Source organism: Alligator sinensis, unplaced genomic scaffold (genome assembly GCF_000455745.1).
Source record: "Alligator sinensis unplaced genomic scaffold, ASM45574v1 scaffold839_1, whole genome shotgun sequence".
Lineage (NCBI taxonomy): Eukaryota > Metazoa > Chordata > Crocodylia > Alligatoridae > Alligator > Alligator sinensis.
This window is the reverse complement of record NW_005841885.1, coordinates 1881557-1908071: the sequence shown is the minus strand read 5'-3', so window position 1 is coordinate 1908071 and position 26515 is coordinate 1881557. Positions and strand designations below refer to the sequence as shown.

At 48.3% G+C, this 26515-nt stretch overlaps 1 protein-coding gene across 1 annotated transcript in view; it reads right to left on the bottom strand.

The window, feature by feature from the left end:
* Positions 1-862: 862 nt before the first annotated feature.
* The window catches only part of PLXNA1 (plexin A1), a 232602-nt gene continuing 206949 nt past the window's right edge, over positions 863-26515 (bottom strand). Inside the window, 10 exon segments of the mRNA XM_006017778.3 lie at positions 863-1830; positions 8417-8567; positions 11240-11294; positions 11297-11442; positions 14935-15104; positions 17019-17209; positions 18020-18116; positions 18833-18936; positions 19936-20095; positions 21253-21399. Of these exon segments, the coding sequence (XP_006017840.1) occupies positions 1735-1830; positions 8417-8567; positions 11240-11294; positions 11297-11442; positions 14935-15104; positions 17019-17209; positions 18020-18116; positions 18833-18936; positions 19936-20095; positions 21253-21399 (1317 nt within the window). The 3' untranslated portion in view covers positions 863-1734.

Below are 26515 nucleotides of genomic sequence, written 5' to 3'. Positions count from 1 at the left end.
GTTAAGGCTTCGTTATCGGCAGAGCAGCAGGATGACAGCTCCTCGTGCCTCAGATCTTGCTCCTTGTTAAAGAGCAAGTGTATTTGACTAATGCCTCTCACCGCTCTGAAAGGGGGAGCTGGCAGGATGGTGCTGGGAGAGCTCTCCGAGCGCAGAGGCTGAAGTGCGAGTCAGAAGCTTTACCGTAGCTTCACGAAGGCTGCTCTAGAGGAAGGTGGGATCGGCAGGCTCTGTCGAGATATTCAGCACCCCAGGAACGTAAGAGGGACGTAAGGAGTGAACCTTCTCAAAGGAGGAAAACATGGCCGAGATGAACAAAACCCTTCCTGACTCTCCCTTTGCCCTGGCTTTTGAAAGACCTTTGCTCCCTGTCCACCTGGGCAGCCCATGACCTCTATCTTCCAAAGCATTAACCTCCTTGACCTGGAGCCGGAGCACTGGAGAGGCACAGATGAAAGGTGCATTGGCAATGGCTGCTGGCCCAGTAGGTCTGCTGAGGGCTTCCTTTGGGGTGGAGAATGCAGATGGGACCCTCTTCTTTCACAGGGAAAGACGGAGTACAAGCTCCCGATGGGGAAACAGCTCAGCTGGACAGAGCTCTCAGGATAAATTGGCTTCTTCCCACCCCAGACAGAAACAGCAACGTGAAGAAAGGAAATGAGGAGGACACTGACACCATGCTACTCCTCCCTCTGAAACCCCCTGCAACAGCACACTTTCTAGGGAAACAGGCCGGGGTGCCCCTCCATTCTGGTCTCTCTCATCTCGGATAGTTACCTCAGTCACCATTTAAGCAGCATTTAAATTAGAGCATCTATCCAGCTAACAAAACGGTAAATTTTTTTTTTGTTTGGTTTTTTTGTTTCTTTTTTTTCCTTGCACTAAACAACATTCAAATAAAACATGGCACAGGACAAAATCTTATGAAATATCAAAGCTCATGGGGCTGCTCCCACTTCCTGGTCTCCCATCCTCCACCCCGAACCTCCCTGTATCGGCCCTTGGATTTCTTTTCTTTTTTTCCAAAAGCTTTTTTTTTGTTGTTGTTTTGTTAGTTTGTTGCAAAATTTAGAACCTTTCTGCCCCAGACCTTCCCCAGTCCCAGCCTCCCCACCCCCCCCCTTTTTTGTTATACTTTCTTTTTTTAAATTAAAAATGTTGTCTATCTTGTGTAAATTGTGCAAATATAGCAGTTAACACTAATGGCGGAAGGCCAGAGAGAAAGAGAGAGAGAGAGAGAGACAGAGAGAGAGAGACAGAGAAAGAGAGGAGAGGGAAGGGACTGGGTAAAGAGCGGGGGTGGTGGAAGGGAAGCAAGTCAAGTACAGTAAAACCCAAAGCCCACCCACCCTCCTGCCACTCAAAACAAGAACATAAAAACATTGTCCTAGAAGTTAGCGTGGCTGCCCCGAGCCTCCAGCCTTTCGGTCTGGAGCGTGCTCACGGGAGGAGCAGCTCCGCTGGGGGGCGCCGCCGCACCGTGTGGGTCTTGGCTCCATCGCACTGCTCCCTACATTGCTCCTTTAGAAAGGTCTCTGGGTCATTCGGGTTGGATTGTGGTTGGTACGGTGGTAGGTGGCCTGGTTGGTTTATGGTAAGTGTCTCGAGACGCGGCAGGCTCCGCATGTCCGTTTGGCGCTGGACCCAAAGTATGCTGCTGCTGCTGCTGCCGCTGGCTGGCCCTCTCCTGTAGTCTGCACTGCTCGGGAAGTCATCAGGGCTGCCTCGGCCTTTTCAGCTGCTTAGGGCCATTGTGTCAATTGCCTGCTCCAGCTTACTCCTCAGCCGTTGCCTCCGTGCCTGTTCGTCCTTCTCTAAAGCAGCTAAAATCTATCGAGGGAGACAAGAGAGGAGGAAGAATGAGGAAGGGAGGAGAGAATCCGCTTCATCTCGTGCTACTGTTACTTGCAACCTGTTTCCTAGTAACACCCGAAAAGAGAGAATAGTGAAGGGGCAAAGATCCAGCAAGGTCACTGTGTCAAAGGGGAAGGAGCTGGCGGTCCGTCGTGAAACAACTCAGGTTGGTTCCCAAGCACTGACAAAATGGAGCAAGTTCAGAGAACAGGAACAGCGTGGCAAAGGAGGAAACACTCAACAGGAGAATATAGAAAGAGCTAACGAGAAGCCTGTGCAAACACAAAGGGAAGGGCATGATACCAGTTAAAAAAAAAAACCATGGGAAACATCTGATGTGGATGGAGATAAATTATTTTGCATGGGTGTACAATGAGGGGTAAATAGAGAGGGGGAAAAAAGCAAAAAACCTTAAGTTTCAAACAGGAAAAATGTTCCAAGGGCTGGATTTATCTGCCTGCAATGCAACCTTGGAGGAGAGTTGCTGGCAGCCCTGTCGAGGAAGCAATTTCAGCCCAGACTATACTAGAAATTTCTGAGGGCCTTACTTCTGAGGAGCCAGTTATTGACACCCCAAGGAAGTCTGAGAGCAGATGAACAAGGCTTCTTGAAAACCAGGCCCCTATATGATGCCTCAAATAGGGCACACAAAGCTGAGGGCTGCTTCTGAAAAATCTTGCTTTCTACACGCATCTATTCGAGTCAGATGGTTTTTGACGGGTATTGTTAATGTTATTAATAAAGAATAGTACAAGCACACAAAATAGATTTAACACTGCTGAATTGGTTTCTTGATTAGAAGGCATGGTGGCTAACAGAGATGTCACTGAACAGCTTCTCCAGGGTTTTATTTTATTTTGCTTCTCAACATTAACAGATCAAGATAATATCTGCCTCCATGTTGCTGCCACAGTAAAGATTCCCCAGCTAGGGAATATGGTCCGAAGTGCTTGAGGCCAGACCGCAATACTGTGTGAACCTAGAGTAACTACAAACGTGGACGTGGCTCTGGAGTTATGGAGGTGACTGAGACCATGAACTGGCCCTAGTACTTGTTTTAACTGGGACTGCTCAGAGTTGAGTTAAACTGGCTCGCTAATGGGTGCGGTGAACTGGTCTGAGTAAAATAAGAACTAACTGAGACCTAGAGCCAAATCCCAGAGTGAACCAGCACCAAGCTATTATTATTAACTGGCTAGCAGCAGGCCACAGGTCATTTGCCACCAGTTCATTTATGAATCAGAGTTCAGAAAACCAATCCAGCCCAGCTCTGTCAATTCTAGGAATAAAGACCCTCATTAACAAACAGAAAAGCATATGGTGCCCATCTTGGTCTGCTGTGGCATTGTGGCACATCCTCACGGAGCTCAGGATATAGGTAAAATATATCAGCTAGGATCCAAGCTGGGAGCAGTTCAAACTTGGAGGAAGCGGATATCACTGCTGACAAGCTCATCTGGGGGAAGAAACGGCTGCTGCGGACCTGCCAGCATAGGTGATGTCTCTTCCCCAGCGCTCTGCACACACCCTCTGTTACGGTGGAAGGGAAACAGGAAACCAGGGAACCAGCCTAGAAATAATGGCTGACATTTGCCTCATCACTTGCAGGTGTCCCCAGGATCCAGGCAGGGGAAGAAACAGGGCTACCCCAAGATGGGCACTGGCTCTGGTGGTGTAGCCAGCCTGACAGGAGGTAGGAAGTACAGGAAGACCTTTCGAGAGAGGCTGCACTCTAAGGCAGCCCTGGTGAACTAACCGGCTCTGGGTGTGCGAGCAGTGACAGTGGTGCTTCTCCATCCCTGCAAGTGAGGCTCAGCAGTTGCGAGGCCTCCTGGCTATCGAGAGTGCATCTCGAACAGAGTTTCTGCCAGTGACAACTGCTGGGGGCGCTGGGGGGAAGGGGAAGGCTTAGCAGATTGAAGATGAAGAACTCGGTTCTGCAGGAGCGCTGGCGTTCAGGCACGAAGCCTTGGCACCGCCTGCCTCCATCAATGAGAGGCCTCGTTGCTATGCAGGAGGCGCACTCGCAATATTGGAAACATCAGACGATGACATTTCTCCATTGAAATCTCATTTCTCTAAACAAGCTTGTGCTTCAGTGACAGGCTGGAGGATGGGAGGGACATGCTTCCCTGGCATTTACATGACCTGGGCCATTAATAAAGGCATGGGGAGGTGGGCGCTTGAGGCTGGTCGGTGGAGGGCAAGAGTCAGGGTCAGGAGGGAGTGGGTAATGAAGCCTACCAGAGAAGCAATCACATTGCTGCCCACCCCCAGCAGGGGAAAGGGCAGAGGCCCGTTTAGTGAGTGTTATGCCAGCAGAGACAGAGCAGCTGATTTAAAAAACAAACCTGACAGAAATCCCATCTCCGCGGGTGAGGTTTTCGGAAGAGCAAATTTTTTTACAATTAAATATCAAGGCGTCCGTCAAAGGGGACTCGATTAACCATTTCACTGGTTGCATAATTGGAAACAAACTGCTGTATAATTAATAGACTGACTAGGAGGCAGGCAAAGTCCATCGCAAGCCCTACAGGTAATTCCTTAATAGGGAAATCAGCTCCCTTTGATTAAGAGCTGCTGCAGCTCCCTGCGGGTTTTTCGCATGGAGCGCACAGGATGTGCTGTGAAGCAGATGCTGTGCTAAGGCTCAGTAACCCCTGGACACCGGAGACATGGGTCTCAGCACGTCTTCTTGACTCAAGGTAGGTAACACCAGCCAGTCTGGCCCAGCTGGTCTGCATCTTCTGCAGTGCATCCAACCAAGGACTCAATCCCGCAAAATGTCAAGCATCCAACATCACACTGAGGGTGTTTCGTGCCTGTCAGGTTCAGATCCTGGCTGAGATGCTGTAGCAAAGGGAGAAAAACTTCTCCCTGACATTCCCTCACATCCTGTGGGGATGAAGTTGCAACAGTTAGTTAGGCCATTAAAGACTTCTCTAGCCTTTTTCCAAATCCATTCAGCCTGTGCCTTTGGTGCAACTTCGTGATCCAGGGATGACTTCTCTGCTCCTTCTCCTGGGTCTAAATGTGATGCCCATTAATTTTGCCATGTGACTTCGCTCCCTGATTATGAACTGTGGTTTGGTGGGGTTTTATTGTGCATCCTGGGATTTTGTTGAGGTCCTGGTCACTGCAGAGGGTGCCCTACCTACTGAACAGCTGCACCAAGGCTGGAAAGGTATTTTTACACTGTGGGCATTTGGTCAGGAGATGGCAGGAAAGATCAGCCAAACTCTACAGTGATTCATCTTATCAGCTCAGATCCTGTGGCTGGATATTTTACTGGTTAGCTTAATGGTCACTAATAGCAACATTTGTACTTCTGTTCAAGGACAGGTGAAAACAAATGTCATGCTTCAAGGTGTCAAGCTCATCATCTTTTGGAGGTCAAAAAGCAATTCTCCTTGTGTGCTGCATGTTATAATCATCTAGAGACATTTCATAGATTTCATAGACATTCGGGCTGGAAGGGACCCCAGAGGATCATCGAGTCCAGCCCCCTGCTCCAAGGGGCACGAAGTCAGCAGGGATCACAGGATCCCAGCAAGATAAACATGCAAATGTCTCTTGAAGGCGTTCAAAGTGGGTGTTTGAACCGCCTCCGGCGGCAGTCTATTCCAGACCTTTAAAAGACTTCTTTTTACTTTTCCCTGACTGACAGCTATAATCTACAGCTGGAGACAAAGCACAGGGCCAGGTAGACTCAGGTCTTATCCAGTATATTTAAAGATCTCAATGGACACTTCCCTGTCAGTAACCAGACTAGCCTCTAGAGGACACCAAAGCACCTTGTACCTAACCAAAAAAATATTTATCTGGCAGTCAAAAACCATGCATCTTAAAGTCATCTGATGCAGAACTGAACAGGATTAGTCTGAGAACTGGAATCTGTCTAGTCCCTGTTACCCAACTCACCACTGCCTCTCCTGATAAGACAGCTGTATATTACTGAAATCTGAGGGTGCTGAAAGATTTACAACCTGCCTCGTATTTATTTGATTATCTTTTATCTTGTTGTCTTTATGGAAACAACACAGCAAAAGAAAATCCATGCAGAGTATAAAGAGAGATACATGCCTGTCACCTGCTATAAGGAGCCGGGACCAGTGATTACGAAGATGCAAGTACCCAAATGAAAATTAATTATGATTTTCATTCAAAGCCAATGACAGCATATTATTGCGCTGAACAACAGGAAAAATTATTCTCTCCCATTTCGCATCAAAGAGGGTGCAATCGGGCTGCATGTAATTGTGCTTAATGAATGAAAACAAACAAAGGGAACAGCTGCGATTTATTAATCCCATTACGAATAATAAAAGAAGTTCCTGAGAGCTGTGAACACACTAGTGATGCTTAGAGAGTGGGCTACGGAGGAACATTCAACAGATGCCAGACCACAGTTAACTGGCAAGGACAGAGAATGGCAACTCACCCTCCGTCTCCAAAGAACAGCTTATTAATATCACACTTCCCCCACTCCTGACTCCCCCACAGTGGTCCGTGTGCGCATGATTTTTAATTTAAGACTGAGGTGTCTTTTAAGTGCTGATGAAAGGGAGCCTCAGACAGCTTAAGCTCCCTGCACAGCTTTGCCAATGCATTTCAGTCTGGGTGTATAAGACCCATCATGCCAACCCAGACCACGCCAGCATGGGCAATAAGCAATGGCCCTCATGCCAAGCCAGGTTTGGCGTCCTATGTAGCCACAAAGTCACTGAAAACAAAGGTCATCTGAGGCAAGCTGGAGCACCTCCTCCACATGTCCACTTCTTACTTACAGAACTCTTGTCCCTCCAGCGCCTCTCTCCACATATGCAGTTAAAAGCCCTGACCAATAAGCAGTTACACGAAGGCACCCAAAATCTGTCTGAACCCACCTGAGTCTGTGCCACAAAATTCAAGAGATCACCTTACTCTCCTGCTGACATGGGCCCAACCCACTAATCCAGCCTCCTCTCTGTGCCTATCAGTTGGCCAGTTCTAACAGGTTTAGTGTCAAGCGAGCAGAGGTATTTGCTGGCTATCCCCAACAGCTGGAAGAAGAGACAACAGGGGAAGCTGTACAACCTTTGCAAATCCTGTGCCTCATGCCCTGATTTCTCCGTCTCCATGCTTTGACTTCTGTCTCTAGTGGCAGGGGCATAAATGAGTTCGGTGGCGAGAGCACTTTTCTATTAAGAACTACACTGAGTTCCTGTCACATTCGTTTCAGGAAGGTCACCCAACAGCTCACAGGAAGGGAAAACCACTTGGTAGCTACTAATGAAAGTCAAATCCAGACTGCCCACAGAAAAAGTCTGTGTATCCCACTCCCTTGAGCTAGCTATTCCTTTCCATTTGTCTCTTCCTGCGATGTGGCTGCAGGGTGATGGGCTTCATGCTCTCCCCCATGGCTGGCTCCCTTGGGGAGGAGAAAAGCCCCTCTGTCACGCAGGAGTTAATGCACCATTCTGGGGCAAAGGCATTTTATGGGCTAAACAAATGACAATCCAAAGTTTTCACTCAGCGTTATGGGGACAATAAAATCCATATTATTGTGTATTACATACATACACACACACACACACACACACACACACACACACACCCACCCCCCTATATACAATAGTTATATATTTTATTGCTTTAATAAAAGGATTGCAAAGAGCGTGTTTGATGAGTGGTTTATGAAGTTAATTTGTACCAATTACACTGGTTGGGTTTTTAACCCTTTTTATCAACGTCCAGAGTGGGCACCACTTCCACCAAATATCCTATGGGATCACAAGCAAGATCCCATGTGTGTAAACTCATTGGTACTGCTCTGCTATGGAATAATTGAAAGCAAAAAGGGAAGGAAGCAATTGAGCTGAGGCACACTGGGATTTCAACCTTGTATCCTTGGAAAATTGATTTTAAATCCTGACTTTCTCAACTGGGAAAGGAATTTAGCACTTCCCTGTACTGCTTGCTAGACGAAATAGGGATACAGACCAATATCTTTGTCACAACGTTTGGAAGAAAAGAACCAAGACTAGACCAGCTAGAGGCCAGTGCTATTCACAAAGCCGACTGGCGTGTCCATTATGAGAAAAGCAAGGAGTGGTGCTGATCAGTTCCAAGGGCAACTGCTTGGAATAGCAGGGCCAGGAGTGAAGAGCAAAGCTGTTGTACGAAACTAGGCCTCTCACCACTGCACTGTGCTAATCACCCCTTGGCACTTACCTTCCGTTTTATGAGCAGCCCGTTCACCCAGTCTCCACAAGAAATGCAGCCTATGGGGTATACAGCTAGTCAGTACCCTGGCTGCTAACTCAATTCCAATGCACCCAAGAATGAGACACACACCAGGCAATGCCCTCTCAAATGCTTTTGACCCCATAGGGTACTAGTTGTTTAACACAGGATGGGTAACTTAATTCCAGCCCAGCCTTCACCTTAGGATCCCAAAATGTCCCTAGCATGAGATGAATCCAGTCTTCTCCTCTCCATTTCATACTGAGGGGCACGTGGGTGTGGGGAAAGTGCTTGCACACCGTGGTTAAAAGCCACGCCAGCCCCCCTGGGGACTTACCTCGTCCTTGTACTTGGTGATGTACGAGTAGATCTCGTGCAGCGCACTCATGCTGTTGAACTGGCTCAGGTGTAACCGCGACTGCTCTGCCAGGTATGCGCTCATGTCCTGGTCGCTGATTGCTGGCATTTTAGCAATATCTGCGTAATATCTACAAAGGGGACAGAAGAAACACAACAGCATGTCTGAGCCAGGGTGCAGGTAGAGGGGAAAGGGGCAGCCTTCTACATAATTCCTTCTGCAAACACTCTATGGACAGTCTGAAGAATGAATACAAGACACCTCTTGTCTTGGCGCGATGGTATAGATACACCTGGCTCCTAGAATGCTGCCAGTAGATCTGAAAGCACATTGCAAAAGGGCTCAGTATCATTCTTCCCATTTTATGCAGGAAGTATCATTAGCTCCATTTTACAGAGTGATCTCTCCAAGGTCCTCCAACAGTCCAGCAGCACAGCAGGGAACTGAACCTAGGCCTTCTGAGAAGCAATCCAGTGCTCTGTCCAGCAGGACTCAGGCACTTGCAATGATTTTCCACTTGCCACCCTCAAGCCATCCATTTTTTCCTGCCATGCCCCCAGTGACCCTCAAACCTCCTACTTTGCCCCATGACCCCATATCCCAGAATCCTTTATGATTTTCCATCAAATAATCCCACAAATTGCTGCAACAGGTAACTATTTGTTGCTTTTGCGCAATATAAATCCAAAGGTGGTATTTAGCAATCACCTGTGAACATTTCACATCCAGTTCTTTAGTTTATCCAGCTATGCTGAACACCACATGGATCACATCTTCCCCAGAGAGGTTGTGGAAACCAGATCTCTGGAAGTTTTTAAGTGCGGGTACACAAACATTTGTCTGGAAGGCTGTAGACAAGAATGACCCTACAGGTTGGGCTAGATGACCTCTTAAAATTTCTTTGGGCTCCTTTTCCCTTCTGATTCTTGATTCTACACAAATCTTTTATTGGAACTGCCAGTTGCAGTCAACCACATTCTCTTCATTCAAAACCTTCTTTCTACAAAGCTTTGCAATGATAAATCTACCCAAGAAACTTCAATTACGCCATAAAGCCATACAGCAGATGAGAAGTGTGAAATACAGCCACTTAGCCCATATGGGAATATTGCACTCAGCAGAAAATAGACTTCTTCTGCTATTCTAGCCTCTATTGGTTCTTGCACTGCACTCATCACCATGGTATCTGAACACCTTACAGGAGTGTAGCAAGTGATGGGAGGAACATCTGTCATCTGCTCGCTCTTTCATGGTCTCCTTAGACAGGGGAGTGATTTGGAATCCTTTTAATTCTTTCCACCCACCCCTAATACAAATGTCACTATAGGCTTGTGTTGGAAAAAGCAAGGTCAAAGCCACAAACCTTGCACTTGGAATGAAGGTGAGGAGACTGTGGAGGCCCTTAGTGTCTGAGATCTTTCACGTCACAACTTCAAAGCAAGTACAACCTGAGAAAACCCTGCTTCCTGTACCAGTGAGCTTCACCTTTACTGTAGAAAAGTCCATTGTGCCAAGAGAGTGAAAGTGCTGACCACGGTCTTCCTCTCTCCCCTACCCACTATGTTGCACTGACATTTTCCTTGCGTTTTGAGTCTAACTGAAGCTGTAAGACCCTTAGGACAGCTAACACATCTTTTTAGTCACTGGCACAGCACCACACCCACTTGTGCTGCCATATGAATAACGGCAAGCTAAAAAACCATTGCAAGAACCTTATTTGGGTGGCAACATCAAGCACTCAAGTCTCTGGAAATGCCAGAGTTACATTTACCCACATAAGCAACCTCCCAGTAGAAAGAATTAGGCATGGGTCCTGGCGAAAAATGTTAGGTGAACAGATAATACAGAATGTATTATAAAGCAGAAGCACAAAAAGGCTAAAGTAAGGCTGCAAAAGCAACTGCCATTTCTCAGCTTTGCAACCTTAATAACCTTACTTAAAACACACCTTAGTAACCTTACTTCATTTCCTTGGCTTTCTTTTAAAATGAGGAAGGTTTAAACCCTGAACTTTCTGTGCTGCAGAACAGAACTACATCACAAGATTTGCTATGTTAACTAGCAGCAAAGGAAAGCTGTTATCCCACTGGGATGGAGGCTGGGGGGAGCCTGCCCTGTTTTTTTCTTCTCACCCCAGTCTGGTCTAGCTCTGGCAACAGCATGAGCTCTTCCTGAGCAGGTCCATGTTCAGTGATTAGTTTCGCAGACTCCTAAACTGAGGAGTGCAAAGGAGACAAGGGAAACAGCAATGTTCAATAATTCATCTCTCCACAAAACCAGAATTGGGTACTCATGAGACAAAGAAAAGGCACTTCTCTAGCCCTGGGGCTTTCTCCTTCCTGAATTTCAAAGGCCTGATGCAAACTGTCAGAACGTCTCTGACAAAGAACCACAAGCATATTTTAAAATGGGAAAACTACATGACCTAACTATCCGGCCCATTCCCAGGTCTCCAACACATAAATTAGGGACCGCTGCCTCCTATACTCAACCAAAACAAGCTCCAGAAATGAATCGCTCAGAGGAACTTTTAGAGCAGCTGGAAAGTGCTCCACTTCTTTCGGGCTTGCCACTTCCTAGAAAGGCCTGTTCAACATCAGAGCGGCTGGGGACCACATGCTGAAGGGACTCCCCAGGACCCCCACCACATCACCCATTAAGGACCATCTGTAGAAAAATCATTACATTTACCAAGCTCTCTAAGCATGCACAATATGAACTGGAGAGTCCATAAGCTTCAGTTATGCATATACCAAATACAACATGTACAACACAGAGAAGGCCAGGTCCAAGGGCACTTACCTTTCTACCCAGCTCTTATAGTTGGGGATGTCCTTGGCGTACAGTAGTTTGTTGGTTTCCCTAGCTGCTGCTCAGAAGTTGAGCAGGAGTCCATGAATGTCTGAGCCACCACTGATAGGCAGGCATCAGTAATACTGTTCTTGTGAATGTCAAACACAAACTGGGGGTTCTTAATCACATTCACCCAAAATCGCAGAGGTAGACTGGGGAAAGAAAGAAAGAAGGGAGTCAGTACAGAAAACCAGGCCTTAGGGAATAGCTAGTAGACAGGGCTCTGATCTCTGCTGATACAGGATCCTGGAAAGCTAGAGTTTGGCATATTCCTCTCTCCAAGTCCTACAAGAATATATACAAGGTTGGAGAAAATATCCATTCAACTACAGACCCAATGGCAGTCTGGGATCCTGGGGAACTGTCCCCTAAGGCCCATCCTACTCAGGGACATTTCTATCCGGTGGGCACAGAACAGGACAGATAGCAGGAAGGAATTTCTCAGCCACATCAACACTTTCAAAGGAGGGTGATCAGAAATTCTGGATACTTTGAGGGCCTACATCTACCTGCTGTGAAACGAGGGTCCAAGACTCCTAAAGACCCCACTAGCACTACAGCCCATCTCTGCCTGACCAGCACTAGTGTTTGTTAGGAACAAGCTCTGCTTCCCTGCAGCTCTGACACTGAGCTGATCTTGTAGCTTTGGTCAAAGACATTTTGCCTCAGTGTGGTTACTGGGTATAATATACGGACACACAATTGCATACCCCGTGGTCTGTCACACAAGGAAGCTACAGACACAACCAGGTGTCTTTAACAGGAGTATATGGAGCTGAAGATGGAGCCCAGTCAAAACTTGGCATCATGGGGACTCAGCTTGAATACAGAGTTTGTCAGGATGTCTCTGCAAAAGGGATCTGAAACCAAGTCTGCCACCCTGCAGGTGAGCTCCTAACCGTGGTCTGCATAAAAAGCCACTCTCTCTGTCTCTGGGCCAAGGAATATTTAATTTCTACAAAGAAGGGCAGCACCAAGAGGAGAGAAAGAAGAAACCAGATGAGGCAGAGCAGAGACTAGAACCACATCTCAGGGGACCCTCTGATACCCAGGCTATGGACTATTTGGGGGGACACATGTTCTTTCTCCACCTCCCCCCTCATATTTTCAAGGCACTTTTTGGAAAATCTCGGCTTGATCACAATAGGGCACAGGGAAGTGTCTGAAATGTTAATGAGATGAGAACACTGATTCCCCACCTTGCTCTATTTCAGTACTCCAACAGAAATGACACAGGAAGACCAGAGAAACCAGAGCCAACAACATGAAGCACTGCTGGCTCCCAGACATCTGGAGAGTCTCTGCATGTGCAAATTCACTCTGCCTCAGGGACATTTCCTCTGCTGAACTGTTACAGCTGCCTAAGACAAGACTGCTGGCTGGGGACAATCTACAACTCTCAGGTAACAAGGGTCTCCCATTCATGGCAAGTTCATCAGGGAAGGGATTTTTAATGCATTACCACAGAGGTCACCATCCCCTCTGAAGGAGCAGGGGGTCTGAAGGAATTTGTATGGGACTGGGGACCTGGGTCTGACTTTAATCAGCAATGGTTCAGAGCAACACTCAGATTCTCCCTTCCTTTCTCTTCAACCCAATGTCACAAGCGAGCTCTCCTCATTTCAAGTCCTTTGACTGTGTTTCCCCTTTCCTTCTCCCAGGTATTCTCACCACCCCAAATCACTTCTGATCAGAAGACAGAAGTGTTGACAACCCTGTGATCCCAAACTGGGGACATCCTTTTATCCCTGTCAGTTGGCCACCTCGTCCTCGGAGGAGGCTTCCAATAGCCTCCACCTTGTCCTCAGGAGGAGGCTTCAATAGCCTCCACCTCTCAAATAGCTCAATTATTTACTCCCATTCTGAGAGATGGGTGCTCTGTTCCCATGGACTGTGTCTTATCCGCATGCCTTCTGTCTCAGGCCAAACTGGGCATAACATTTTCCCCCTCAGCAGATGCTCCTCATGGCATTCTACAAAATTCACAGGCAGGTTCATGTGAAGTGGGGCTTGCTGAGCGGAGTCGGATATTTATGATAGGAGGAAGTTTAAGATTGCCTCCAATATCAGACAACAAAGCTATTGCTCCTGGGGGCTCACAGCTAGAGGAAGATGCTGGCTACGTACCGCACACTAAGTGTTTGCTCAGAGCACATGTGCACATCACTCTCCCTTTCATTCAGGTTCCTACACCAACCTCATCAGGGCAGTCTCTGCACAACCAGCTCTCATTTATAAGCTGCTCAAAGATCAACCCCTGGGACAAATCCCCTGAGAATGACTGCATCTCAGATGCCAAATGCTTGGTTACACAGGACTCTCCTAATGAGGGTGCCGGGTGCACGTGCATATTTCACTTGTGAAGGGAACAGCCTCAAGAAATTAGCTCCACACATCGAATTAGTGCCCTGAGATAAGTGTGAGCATTAGTATTCAGAAGCCTGCGTGCCCAGCCCCTGCGGAACCACGCTTTTTTCTTCCCCCTTCGCTCCTTCCTTTAATATAGCAAGCAGAGTTATAAATCAGTTCCAAGCGTTTCTGCGCTCTCACATCTCCATTTAAAAATGTTTCTTTTCCTGCCCTGCTAATTGCCGACAGTTACTGAACTATACAAAAGCAATTTGGCTGCCATTTAACAAATGCCAGACACAGGAATGTACGTACCCATCGCCAGTAACAGCAAGAAGATCAGAGAGACGAAATCAGCAAGGCAGCGGAAAGAAGAATGTGGAGGGGGGCTGGAGTTATGAAGCCCGTATGCAGCTAAGTGCAAGTCCCATCATCGTGCTTACTGGGAGCTCACAAATAGCTCCCCTCCTTCCCGCCCTTTCCTGGAAGTAATTAGCAAACCTAATGGGCTGGCTCTGAAGGTTAGTCTATGCAGGATGCACGTATGATATTACGCTTTGTTACACCGTGCCTGGAGAGGTAAAAGGCTGAAGAGAATATGACCAAACACTATTAGGAAAGCCCATTTCAGGAGGTTTGCAAAGCTACCTAAGGGACTTAGGAACCACGATCCATTTATCCCCAGGCGAGCTGGGAACATCAAAGCCTCAGGCCTTTTCACAAAGCCCAGGTATAAGGTGTATGTGAAGGAGCACCTAGTCCAGTGGAGGCCAACCTTTTTGGCAGCCATGCCATAAATTAACCCCATACCCGAGTGCTCCTTCAATCCTATTCCCTTGCTGGATCTGCTACTCTGCTTTCTGCTTCCCGCCTTGTGCTCCCTGCCTGATCTGCTGCTCTGATTTCTACCCTATCTGCCATTGTGCTGTTTGTCCCTCCCCAGTCTGTATGCCACACACAGAGGCTGCCTGTCACTTGTGGCATGCGTGCTGCAGGATGGCCACCCCCAATCTAGTCCTTTAGCATATGTTTATAGGAATGGTTCAGCTGGGGCTATTTCTGTTACAGTGCAGATTAAGTCAGCTTTATCCACCCCAGGGAATGCTGAAGTACAGGTAGATTTATGTGCCTGGAGTTTCTGCTCGACTCAGGTCCCTTTTGGTAACAATCTGTCTTGGGTGATACTGGCCCATTCCAAGTTCCCATCAGACATTTGGAAACATTCATTAGCAGGGACAGCACAACCTGGAACAAGGGCCTCCTCCCACTCTCCCCCTGGCTCTGGCCCCAATTACCAGTTACTCTTCCAGGTGTGTCTGACATCATAGTCATTGATCTGATGTTTATCAGCCTGTTCATCCAGAAAATCGAACATGTATTTGATGGCAAGGGGCAGGGCGCTCCCACGATGGGCTGTGCTGAAGATGGTCTCAAACAGGTCATCCACAAACTTCTGTAAGGTGCCCTGCAGATGAGAAAGGAAGAATGGCTGCTCAGTATGGCCCAGTAAGTCATGGGTGGGGATGGAGAGGACCAATGGGGCTGGCTGGTCATTCTGGACATGGATCTCTCCCTCATGTTGCCGGCACTGACCATTATCTGAACTTGGGAAGAAGTGAGCTACCCATCAGGTCCATGTAAACAGACAAGCCCTCAGATGTTTATACTGGACAATGTGATGAAAATTAAATATCAAGTGCCTGTTTCTCAGACTCCATGTGATCTGGTCTCATAACTCAGCTCCACCCAAATATTGTGCTGTCTTACAAGATGGCTTCTTGTCACCTACACATGCCATTGGCTTGTCACCTACACACCCCAGCCACTATGACATGGAAATACTGAGGGTAACCCATTCATAGCATTAAAGATATTTTGTTATGGTAGTACATTGCTTAGTTTATTCGTGGCTCCCAGAAAGAAATATGGCCATGTGTATAACATCTGGTGAGCACAATCCAGTTGGGAAACTCATGTCAGAGGAAACACAGAATAAACTGAAGTGAACTAATCAAATGGAAAACGCTGCATGGCCTGAAAGCCAACCCGTGGCATGATCTATCTAAGTATTTAAGTGTTTTCCATTGCTCTACATAAGCACTGCTGAATTTATCTTCAAATCCCCACTAAGATGGGGAAGCATTATCCTCATTTTACAGATGGAGCAGCACAAGGTTTCAGTGTCCCCTAATCTTCCAAGCCCTCGTTCAAGGCATCTACCACAAGAGCAGCATTTCCACTCCAGGTAAATCTCTCATATTGAAGGCTTGCTTGGTAGTGTGGAAGGTTTTAAGTATGCCTGGGCAAGGGCAACTTGCCACATGTGCCAGATCTATTATTTCTTCCCTGAACACCCAAAAACAAGCCAGAACCACGACAGACAAATCAGCAAGACACAGTCCCTGCCCCAAAGCAGAGATGTCTAAAGTCTTCTTTACTGTAAAATGTACTGACTAGACCTTTGGTAGAATGTACCGGGCCTTTTACCCAATGCATTAGAAATGCCCAGCTAACACATGCCCACTGTGGTTCTGAACCACCCTGGTTTGCCCTGACATTTCACCGAGTTCAGTGGAGTGTGACTGGAAACAGAACCATAGTGCAAGCCACCGGCAGTGAAAGCATTTCAATCTGTACCAGATTACTACAGTGGTTGGTGTGGTTTGGTGCGAACAAAGAGGAAGAACAACTTACACCATGTGTATTTCAGCTTTGTCAATTAGAGGCATAGTAGGGGTGGAGGTTGGTTCCCTAGCCTCAAAACACAATAATAGGGTTTTGACTGCTTCTCATACTGGCCAAGAATGCAAACCCAAGGCCTGGTGTGGCATTAGTAAAATTAAAAGCTGTTTCAATTCTTGGCCTCTTGAAGGCTCAGATCAAGTATTTCTTTCTTAAGCCACTGCTTTTATAAGGCTCCCTCCCCCGTCCCTCTTCTGCTGACACACAGATCTAGTACATAATGGCATCTATCACTATCTGAGCAACGAGAGGTGGGAATTCCAGTGACTGCAGGCTGGGAGGGAGCTTTGCTATGTCTTCAGCTGAGATGACAAAGTGGGCTTTGCAGATATTTCCTTGCCCTGTGCTTCAAGTGCATGGTTAGATGAAGAGACAGAAGGAAAGATAGAACAAGTCACACCACAGAGCTTTGTGCCAGCAGTGACAGGGGGTGGAGTCCTCTGGCATCAGCTAGAACCAGGTGTTGTGTGTGAAGCCAGCAAGACAGGGGCACCGAGAACAGAGGCTTACGGCAGAAATACTGAAAGGGAAGTCAAGAAAGTTGGTGAGGAACTCCAGGAATGGTCCCCACTCAGCACCTTCATCTCCCACCCACCCCCTCTTTGCAAGCAGACAGCCTCACTCCTGTATGCCCTACCTTGGTGGCCAACAAGCGGGTCAGATAGATCTCAGAGACCATCTTGCTGCCCCGGTCACCCTCCCGCTGGTCCATGTGGTCGTGGTTTTTCACTAGATGCCAGAGCTTGGTGCCACTCTCCAGGTCAGGTGTGATCATGGGGGTCCGTGAGCGCAGGCTGTCTGGGCTGCTGGCTGTCCGAAGCATGCTCTCTGTGGGAAAACCAGGCACAATGGGAACACCTCTTCCCTCCTTTGCTGCTTCCCATCTCTACCTGCTTCTGCCTCTGACATTGCTTAACACAGACGTGTGTCATGGCCATAGAATGTGTGCCAAGCTCTGGTTCCAGCCGCAACACCTTCACGGACTGGGCGACTCGATGCTTAGGGACATGCTGAGGGGACCTTTGGCAATTAGGCTGATTTCAGGCCAGATTCACACCACAGGAGATACCAGATCAGTGTCCCAAGGAAAACAAGGTAGGCATGTCAGGATGACATCTCTCATGCAACATCTTGTTTTAGTCACGGTAGGCAACAATTTCCCTTCCAAACCAAGGTGGACACACATTGCACTGTGGTGTCCTGCACTGCTCCTGCTCATTGGGTGCACAGACCACCTCATTTGACAGGACTACCGGTAAGCACCTCTCATCCACATGAAATTCACCTTCACAAACCCTTCTCAGCTTTGCTGCTCCTGACCCTGTTTTAGTAATGTGCACATGTGCTCTAAGCAAGTACTTAGCATGTACACACCCAGCATCCTACACTAGTGAAAGACAAAGGCGTGGAACACACAGGATCCGTTTCTCACTTTCGATGGAACCCAGGATGAGTGAGAGGGCACCAAATTGCTGGGAAGGTTGGTGGCTTTGTTTCAAGAAGCTGGGTGTATGTGATCTGCCCCCTTGTCTTTTCTGGAACCCACTGTTTCCGGAACCCACTGTCTCCAGGTCCCTGGCCTGACAGCAGTTGCCATCACTGTGGGCTCCAGAAAGTGGGGTTTCCCCACGTGCTCACCGTATCTGCTGAGTGACTTGGTGAAGGTGGAAGAGTTGGAGATGTTGTATGCTGAGTTCTGCTTGGGTACCAGAGCCACTGAGGAGCCATCTGTCACCTAGAGGCAGAGAGCAGTGGGAAATGACTGAGACAAGGAGACAGCTTCTGCAGGAGTGGGGCACCCCACCATGGCCACAAGAAACCAAATGCCTTCAGGGCCCAAAACTGCCACAGAAACCTGCTCCCCTTTTCCCTTTCCCTCCCCTCACCAGCACCAGCTACGACAAACTAAACTGCCACCCTCATTGCCTAACCAGGTGCCCCTGATAGCAAGAGCTCTAGTCTACACGGGGTAAATGGAAATCCTACAAGCTGCCTCGCAATCCAGATCACTTAGCAGGTTCCCATTCCTGGCTGCACTGATGGCTTGGAAAGGAGAGGCCTGCTCCAGAGCCCTTGATGCCTTGAAATAACCTTCCATCCAGGCAGCATTCAGTAGGAGATGCTCCCAGCTCCATGAGCACTGTTTCCTCCTGAGCCTAAAGGCTTGCTAGGCAGCGAGATAAGGAACTTCCCCTCCATTCTGGAAGGCTTATGGATATTGCTTGCCACCTGCAGATGGAAACACTGGAAGCTAAAACCCAGTCTCTATACACTATGTGACCCCCTGGCCCAGTCTCCCTTCAGAACTAAAATGAGGGACATGGGCCCACAGCTGAACCCAGAGTTCATAGCATGGTAGTGAAGACCACTAAATCTCCAGGCACCTGAACTCTGACAGCTGGTAACTGCCTACTGCTCTGCTCCACTTGCTCATCTGCTGGGCAGCCTTACCTGGTAGTGGGCAAGGGTGTTCAGCCTTTTCCAGTCATTGTCTATCTTTGTGGTCACATCTTCATCCTGCAGTATGATACGGGCCATCCTGCCCTGTCGCCACTCTGCCCCAGTGAAAGAGAAGGGCATGTCATCAGCAGAAGCCAGGTCACAAAACAAATCAAAGAGTAGGACAGGCAGAGGGGAGAGGCAAAGCCTCCCAAATTTTGACACAACCAGCTAGGGAGCCCACTCTGCTACAGAGCACCAATGCACTGTGTAGAACTAGGTAAAAGCCACTTCTAGGCACCCAAGTGGCTAGCTGTTGGGTGTGGCATGACTGAACTAACTTTATTCCCTCGAACTCCCTTGTTCCCCAGTCTCTTGCCTGGAAATAAGAATTTCAAAACCATCATTGCTGGTCTCCCCGGCTGTGTTCTCCACCCAGGCATCCCAAATCACAAACCAAGCCACAGAAGGGAGCTCCAATCTATCCTCCCCTGTTTATTGCAATGCACCCTTTAATCACCCAGTGACCTGACATTGTTGTGAGGATTCCCCCACACCTTGCACCCACTGCTTTTGAGGTCAAAACCTCCAAGATCACAATTCTGATGGACTAGATGGGCTTCTCCCCTGCTCCAGACTTCCAGTCTATGCTCCTTGTAAATTATTCCCAGAGGTCACTGTTGGGAGTTGCAACTCTCCCACTTAGGGGCTGAGAATGTCATCACTACAACACTGCCTGCCCTTGGCAGTTTGGAAACTAGGAGCCCAGGACTGGGAAGCAAAGCCAGATCTCTCTCCTGTATGCCAGCATAGAGCATTAAATGCCAAGCTGGTCCTACTGCACATACTGGTGTGTATAGTGTAACCTGCTTGATATGAAACATAGTTTATATCTGGTGTATAGCTGTAAGTACATGTTCTGTACACAACAGGATGGTAGATTAAATGTAATGGTTCTTCTAGACCCCATGCTCCAAAAGAAACCCTATAACTGTGTGATCCAGCTTCTGCAGGAACACCCAAGCAGGCCTAGGATCCTCACTCTGAGCTGTTTTTGGAATATGTCATCTGCCCCTGTACCAACCCACTGGAAAACACCTCCATCTTTATCTCACCCAGGTCCATGTCTCCTGCTTTGGGCCTCTGGGAGTAGGGCACACCCTTGTACACGGCATCCAGCAGCTTCTCCTTCACCTGCGTGATGGTGTCGCAGTTCAGCACTTTAACAGGAATCTCGGGTGCATTCTCGTTCTCAGGGTTCACACAGTTCAGCGTCTGTGCAGCACAGGGAAGCAGAGAAACTCGTGTGACCAGGCACCCCTTGGGTGGGGTGTGAAGGAAGAGACAGGGTGCAGGTCACGCAGCTGTCCACTGGCAGTACACCTCCTTATTCATCAGCCACTGGTTTTGAGAAGAGGCAGCTGTGAAACATAAGTCTGCTCCCCCAAACTGAATGCGATTACCACCCCACCCCCTACCTCCAATGCCAACATTTCTGCTCCATGCCAGGAAACCAACGGAATCTCAACAAAGGGATCCTGGGGGCATCCAACTACGGGGAAACCAAAAAAACAGTATCTGATCCTAATCCATCCCTGTGCATGGACACCTGCAGAGTCTAGGACCAGGCCAGCTGCTACTGAAAAGCATGTTCCCCCACCTTCTGGACAGCATAAAAAGCCAAAGAACCATTCGAACCCCAGCACAGAGACAGTTCCAACAGGGCAAAGCAACAAATCTTGCTTCAGGTAAAGTGGTCGTACGTAACCTTAGCTTTGACAGGGAAGAGCTCAGTGCACCTTCTGTGGACAAAAGGGCAGCAGACTGTTCAAGAACACCACTACTCCCAACTCAGTCAAAGGGAAGACAAAGGAAGAATTGGCAGGGGGTTTATCCTAGTCATGCAGCTGGGCAGGGAAGGTAATCAAGGTAAAAAGTGGCAAAAGTCAGGCCTTCTCCCTGATAATTTCAAGGCCTTTTGGAGCTGAAGGGAGAAGATGTATACGTAATCCCTGCAGCTGTCGCTGTCCTTGGCAAAGAGGCCCCAATTGTACCCAAGAAACCCACTGGCCTGTAGACCCAAGCTCCAGGTCACAATGGGCTGGGCTCAATAGCCATGTTTGCCCCTCAATACCCACTCCTTGCCCCTCTCTGTCAATGCAGTGCATCCATCCATCCATCCATCCGTTCAAGGGGGGAATCAGCCTGTGTTCAGGTTTCTCCATCTGCCATGTACCACCCACCCTTCCTGGCCCAAGGTGCAGAGGGTGTGACGCAGACAGGGTAAGAGGCACAGCTAGAAATGCTAGAGAGAAAAATGAGATGAACTGCTCTCTGCAAAGTACCTTGGTGCCTTAAAGACCTTGTTAAATAGCTGAACCTAGGGGTCCTGGCAAGAACCAGTCCTGGGCGAAGCTCCCGCTTGCACTAACCAGCATTTTGTAGTCGATCTGTTGCCGGATAAGCTTGTCTTCGCTCAGGGAGTAGCGGGCCTCTCCTGTGATGGCATCAATGGGTCCCTTCTCCATCTGCTGTTTGATGGCACAGTACAGCATGAAAAGAGGCTCTCCAGCACACTCCTGAAGGGAGAGAAGTAGGAAAGAGCAAAAAGTGAGAGGGCACCAGACACCAGTCCTAACCCTTCATGGAAGCCCCCAGCTACTGCATGACGGGAACCTGCCATGTCCTTACAAGATCTAACCTCAATTCACAGGCCCACATGGGACTTACAAACACAGCCTCCAGCCTTTGCCCATGAAGCCCTACATGACTGTGTCATCACTACATTACCAAGAGCAGATAGCTGTGTGACTACATGCCATGGAGGGAATAAACTGTAAAACATCATCATAAGCACTCTGATCTCAAGGGCTGGGGAAAACAGAAGCAACTTCTTTCTCTTAAGGGTAGCCTCCTATCATCCTTACGGCCAGCTTCTGTTTATTTCCTAGTTTATGTCTGAACTAGAATCACAGTCCCTAGCCCAGTCACATAATGGTTCCCCAAAAAATCCAGACTGTCCACACTGTTCAACCTTGCAGAGTCCATTTGCAAGGTGAGAAAACTAAAGCAGAAAAGCTAAACCTGGTCAAACAGCCAGTGAGCATCAGAGCTGGCCCAGGCTGGGACACCTCTCTGACTACAGGTGAGTTGTGGTGGCCATCTGGGTTTTGATGGCTGGTGCCTCCTGAGCTTGTGGAATATGATCCAGTCTGAATTACAGTCTGAACTGGCCAAGAAAAGCCACCCACAAGCTGGAAATGAAGGCCTATGAAAGGCAGCATCAAAGGTCAAACTCAGGTCAGGAGTGGTGAGGATTTGGGATTACATCTCTGGCCTCATACTCCTGAATGGAAGGATAAATGGGGTATCCTGATAACGTGGCAAAAGAGGCCACAGACAGACGCATCCAACAGAAAGAGGGAGCCAAAGGCCAGCTCATAAGACTTCAACCAGCAGCTTTCTCAATGGCAGCTTAGGCTGACTGGTGGAATTTCCCCTCAGTCAATCAAGCCAATTGACTACCTACATAGAAGTGCATACCCGCTCCATCAAACCAGTGCCACCTCACCCAGCTCACAGCTGTCAGGCATAGTGATTCCCGCGTACAGGTGCCAGCTACAAAAATGGTGGGAGAGGGAGACAAAGGGAAACAGGCATTATTGCAGCAGAACAAAGCAGAAGAAGGGGATGTGATGGACAGCACATTCAACTGGGAAAAGCAGGGACAGGCCAAATACTTGGGCACTAGGTTAAGAGCAGCATGAGGCATGGGGTGGGGAAGTACTGGGAAGAGGGAGGAGAAGGATGAGAGAGAAATTGGGGGGGATGACAAGAGAAACAGCCCTATAACAAAGCTGCCCACACCGTGCCCTGTGATTAGAGTCTCTCTAAAGTGCACCACCTCCTGCAAGCTGGCTTTAACCCCGACCAGCGAGCAGAGGGGAGGCGGGGGTGCGAAGGGCTAGGAGAAATTCCACTGCACTCCACCCCACTGCCCCCTCCCCTCCCCTCCTTGCCCGGCCGCCTCGCAAATAAATTGTACTTTGGTGCAAAGTGCGGCTGCTCTCCCTGTCACCATATGCTGTTAGCATCTCGTTAGCATCTGCGGTAATTAAAGAGACAGCTGCTAACGAGCAGGAACAGGCATACATCATCCCCAGACCTTCCGACAACACGCCTGTCTTTGAAATTATGTTTCATTTGCAAACTTGGCTTCATTAAGTCAGCTTGGAAGAGAGAGAGTGAGAGAGGGAGAAAGAGACCCAAGGTGGGTGCTGTGCTGGTTATTAATAGTTGTGTTGCAATGCAAAAGCAAAATAATGACCGTAAACCAACAGGCCCACTCAGCAATTGCATTTCGACACAGGGAAGCTGTCCTGCCTCTGGTCTTTCTGATGAACCCGCTTTCAGGAGAGGAAAGCAATGGAGTCACTGCCTTTGATTGCTTATAAAAGCTCCCTGTAAAACTTCCAGCCAGAGGAAAGTGACACAGATGAAGAATAAATTGGAGCAGCCTTCCCGGTCACATCTCGTTTATCTGCTCCACTCCCAGCTCACAGTTTTCTCTCCCTCCCTCACGCCACGCGTTATATAGATGCTGAGGAGTCCACTCCTGCTGTTTAAAGGGACCTGTTAGCAGAACTGATTACTCTTTTCAGATGTCACCCCCAGGTGCTGACCCATTTCATTTTCCAGCCCAGTGAAGCTCCGAAGCTCTCACTGTCCAGTGCCTTGAAATACAGCAAATGATGAAGAAGAGGCTTTCTGCGTAGGAGCGGCTGGAGAGGCGTTAACTAATCCATCATTTGGATCCTTCAAACTGAGCTGAGAGCTCTGGGAAGAGGAGAGATTGTCACCCCTTGAAGCAGAAGTGATATCCAAGCATGGCCCACTCTGAACGTGTGCCTCACCCCTGCCCTGCAGAGACACCTTCTAAGGATGACAGGTTGAGTTCCTCCAGCCTGCTCAATCCTTGCCCAGTCTGCAGAGATCTCCAGCAGGGAGGAACGATTGCAATGGTGGACCCAGTCCATTATGATGGGAATACCTGTTCTCCCTGACCTGGACCAGAATTGTCCCATCATTTCATACTTGCCACCAAAGGCCTGTTGGATAGGAATGATTTTCAGGTTCTCCTTGCCATTGCACTGCAAATTTAAGGTGACCCATTCCCATCATCTGGAGCCAGTCAATTCTCCCCTTTCTTTTGTTCTTTCTGATGAACCCATGTTTCTCAGCAAGAGCAAAGACAGCAGACAGCACCCATTTTGGCCACTGCTGCCAGCTGAAGTGCATGGCCCAAAGCTAACCCCAAAGGAACCCACCATCAACTTACACTGTTATGAGATTGTGACAGGTCTGCAGTCAAATACCAGCAACAGATGTTTGGACTAACTGCCACTGTCTGCATCACAACCCTGCCACTCATCTTGTGGGGCTCTGTCTGGTTAGCCTCCCCTGAAAGGATGGACCCATTCCTCTTCCATTACTCTTTGCCTCCTTCAGACCAGCTCAGGAAAGGGGATGTGTTCAGGGACCTGGCTCAGATGGTTGGTCTGGAGTCTGCCTACAATTCCAGAGAGCTGCCATAACCAAAATACAAGACAGCTTCTGTGGCTGCTCCAAATGCCTGATCCTCTCTGAAGTACACCCAGGGATGGCCTACCCTGACTACACAATGATAGCAGCTTGGCTCCAGGAGGCATCTCTGCCTGCGCTCCTGGCTGCATCCTTCAACCCAATCAGTGTGCTTCTGCATAAAGATGACCTGAAGAGAAGGGCCCTGGGAGACTTCTTTTCACAAGCACAATGAGCTAAGTGTGCAAGAGAATGTGTGTGAAGTGCATGCTTATGTGCATACAGGGAGCAGGCTTTTGGCAGTTTGAGCGAAGCCACCAAATGCTCACAGTGTCTTATTGACGAGATCTAGCTCATCAGGCACCTAATACTGTGCATTTTTCAGAGCTCATCTCTATTTTTCCCTCTCCCTTTCCCCACAGTGTCTTATTAACAGGTTGAAAAATTCTGCTACAGGACCCAAAGAAATCACTGGGCCTTATAGAGTCCCAGCTGCTGCCTGTCCCTGGCATTTCCTCAGGAGGCAGGACCAGGAGATTTCTAAAGCCAGGAGAGAGATGAGTCCTTGGATCCGGTACAAAGATTAGTTTTGATGCCTGCAGTGTGTGAGGTTGGACATCTGGACCCTGAGAAATACCATGAGCCTTCCCAGTCCCTCACAGCAATTGGGGCAGTTTACTTTGCTGGAATAATTCATGTGCTGTTAAAGCCTTCTGTGCGACTCAACCCCTTAGTGCTCCAACAAGCAGTTACCCATGTCACATCCAAGATTGAGAGTCTGATGCACACAACAGCAGGGGCTCATGGTGTGGACATGCTTCATGCTACTTGCATACCCCTGTTGTTGTTGGCTGTTTGAGCTGCTAGAAACTCTTCTTGGGGCAAGCAGGAGCTGGGAGTCCCTGACTGGTGTGGCTTTGCACCTGGTGACACTAGCCCATGCCAACCAATGCCTCCGAATGGGTCAACCTTTGCTCCAACACAAAGCTGCCCTCAAAGGGATGCTGGCTCCCCAACAGCGCACTGCCAGTTGCACACATGACAATGCAAGCATATCCACATTCCTAATTTGCATGCCCAATTACTTACTGGGTGCAAGGCATATGTTTACCTGCTGCAAACAGTCTGCTGCAATACCTGCAGCTCCCTCTCCTTTTCCTACCACTGCAATTCTCACCTTGAGGATCAGAGAAGAGATGTAGCATTTGGTTCACCTCCCCGAGGTGGCAGCAGGAAACATCACCATCAGATGTGTCCTTCTCAGGCTCTGCCCAGTCTTGGTACAGACTTTGCAAGCATGGAAATGTCCCTGGAAAGACTACCCCATAGCCTAACATATCTCACTGCTAGGAAGTCTGTCCTGAAAACCCGCCTGTCTCTCTCCTTAAATTATACCCAAAAACAAATAACCCCTTTCTTGTACCATGAAGATGGTGTAAATTCCTCCCAAGTGTCTTGGCTCACCCCTGGGTGTCTTGTTCTATTTTTCCTTCATGGAAGCCAGGTCCCAGTGCTGGTCGCATGCATAGTTTCAGTTCTCTTGAGAGACGGTCATACAACAGCAGATGAGCCCTCTCCCAGTGAGACAGCCCCGTATTAAGATGGTGAGCACAAGGGTAGGCAAACCAGTCAACTGACTGGTCTAATACTGTCAATTGACCAGTCAAAGATTATAGAAATTTTACCAAAAAATGACATTATTTTTGTAGTTTTCTTGACAGAAGTATTAGTTTTTAACACATTTCTTAATGGAAAATGTGTGCTTTTTCTGTGTATTATTTGGACCCATTGGCAATTTCTTATAATTTTTGACCAATGTTGAATTGGTCAATTGACCAAACTTTATTTGACCGGTCAAATACCCAAACCTAGTCAGCACACACAAGAACCTGGATGAGGAACTTAGAGGTTTTGCCTTCAAATGGCAGGATCAGCTCAGTCTTTCACCCTCTGTGACACACATGGTACCTGCCCCACTGTGCAGGCTGAGTCTGACAGACAACTGCTCCTGCCTGCCCCACAAGCAGCGCTGGAAGCAAGTGGTGAGAGCACTCCCAATCACGTGTGCACAAATCTGCACACTTCCTTTGCTCATGCAGCTGCAGGAATTTCCTG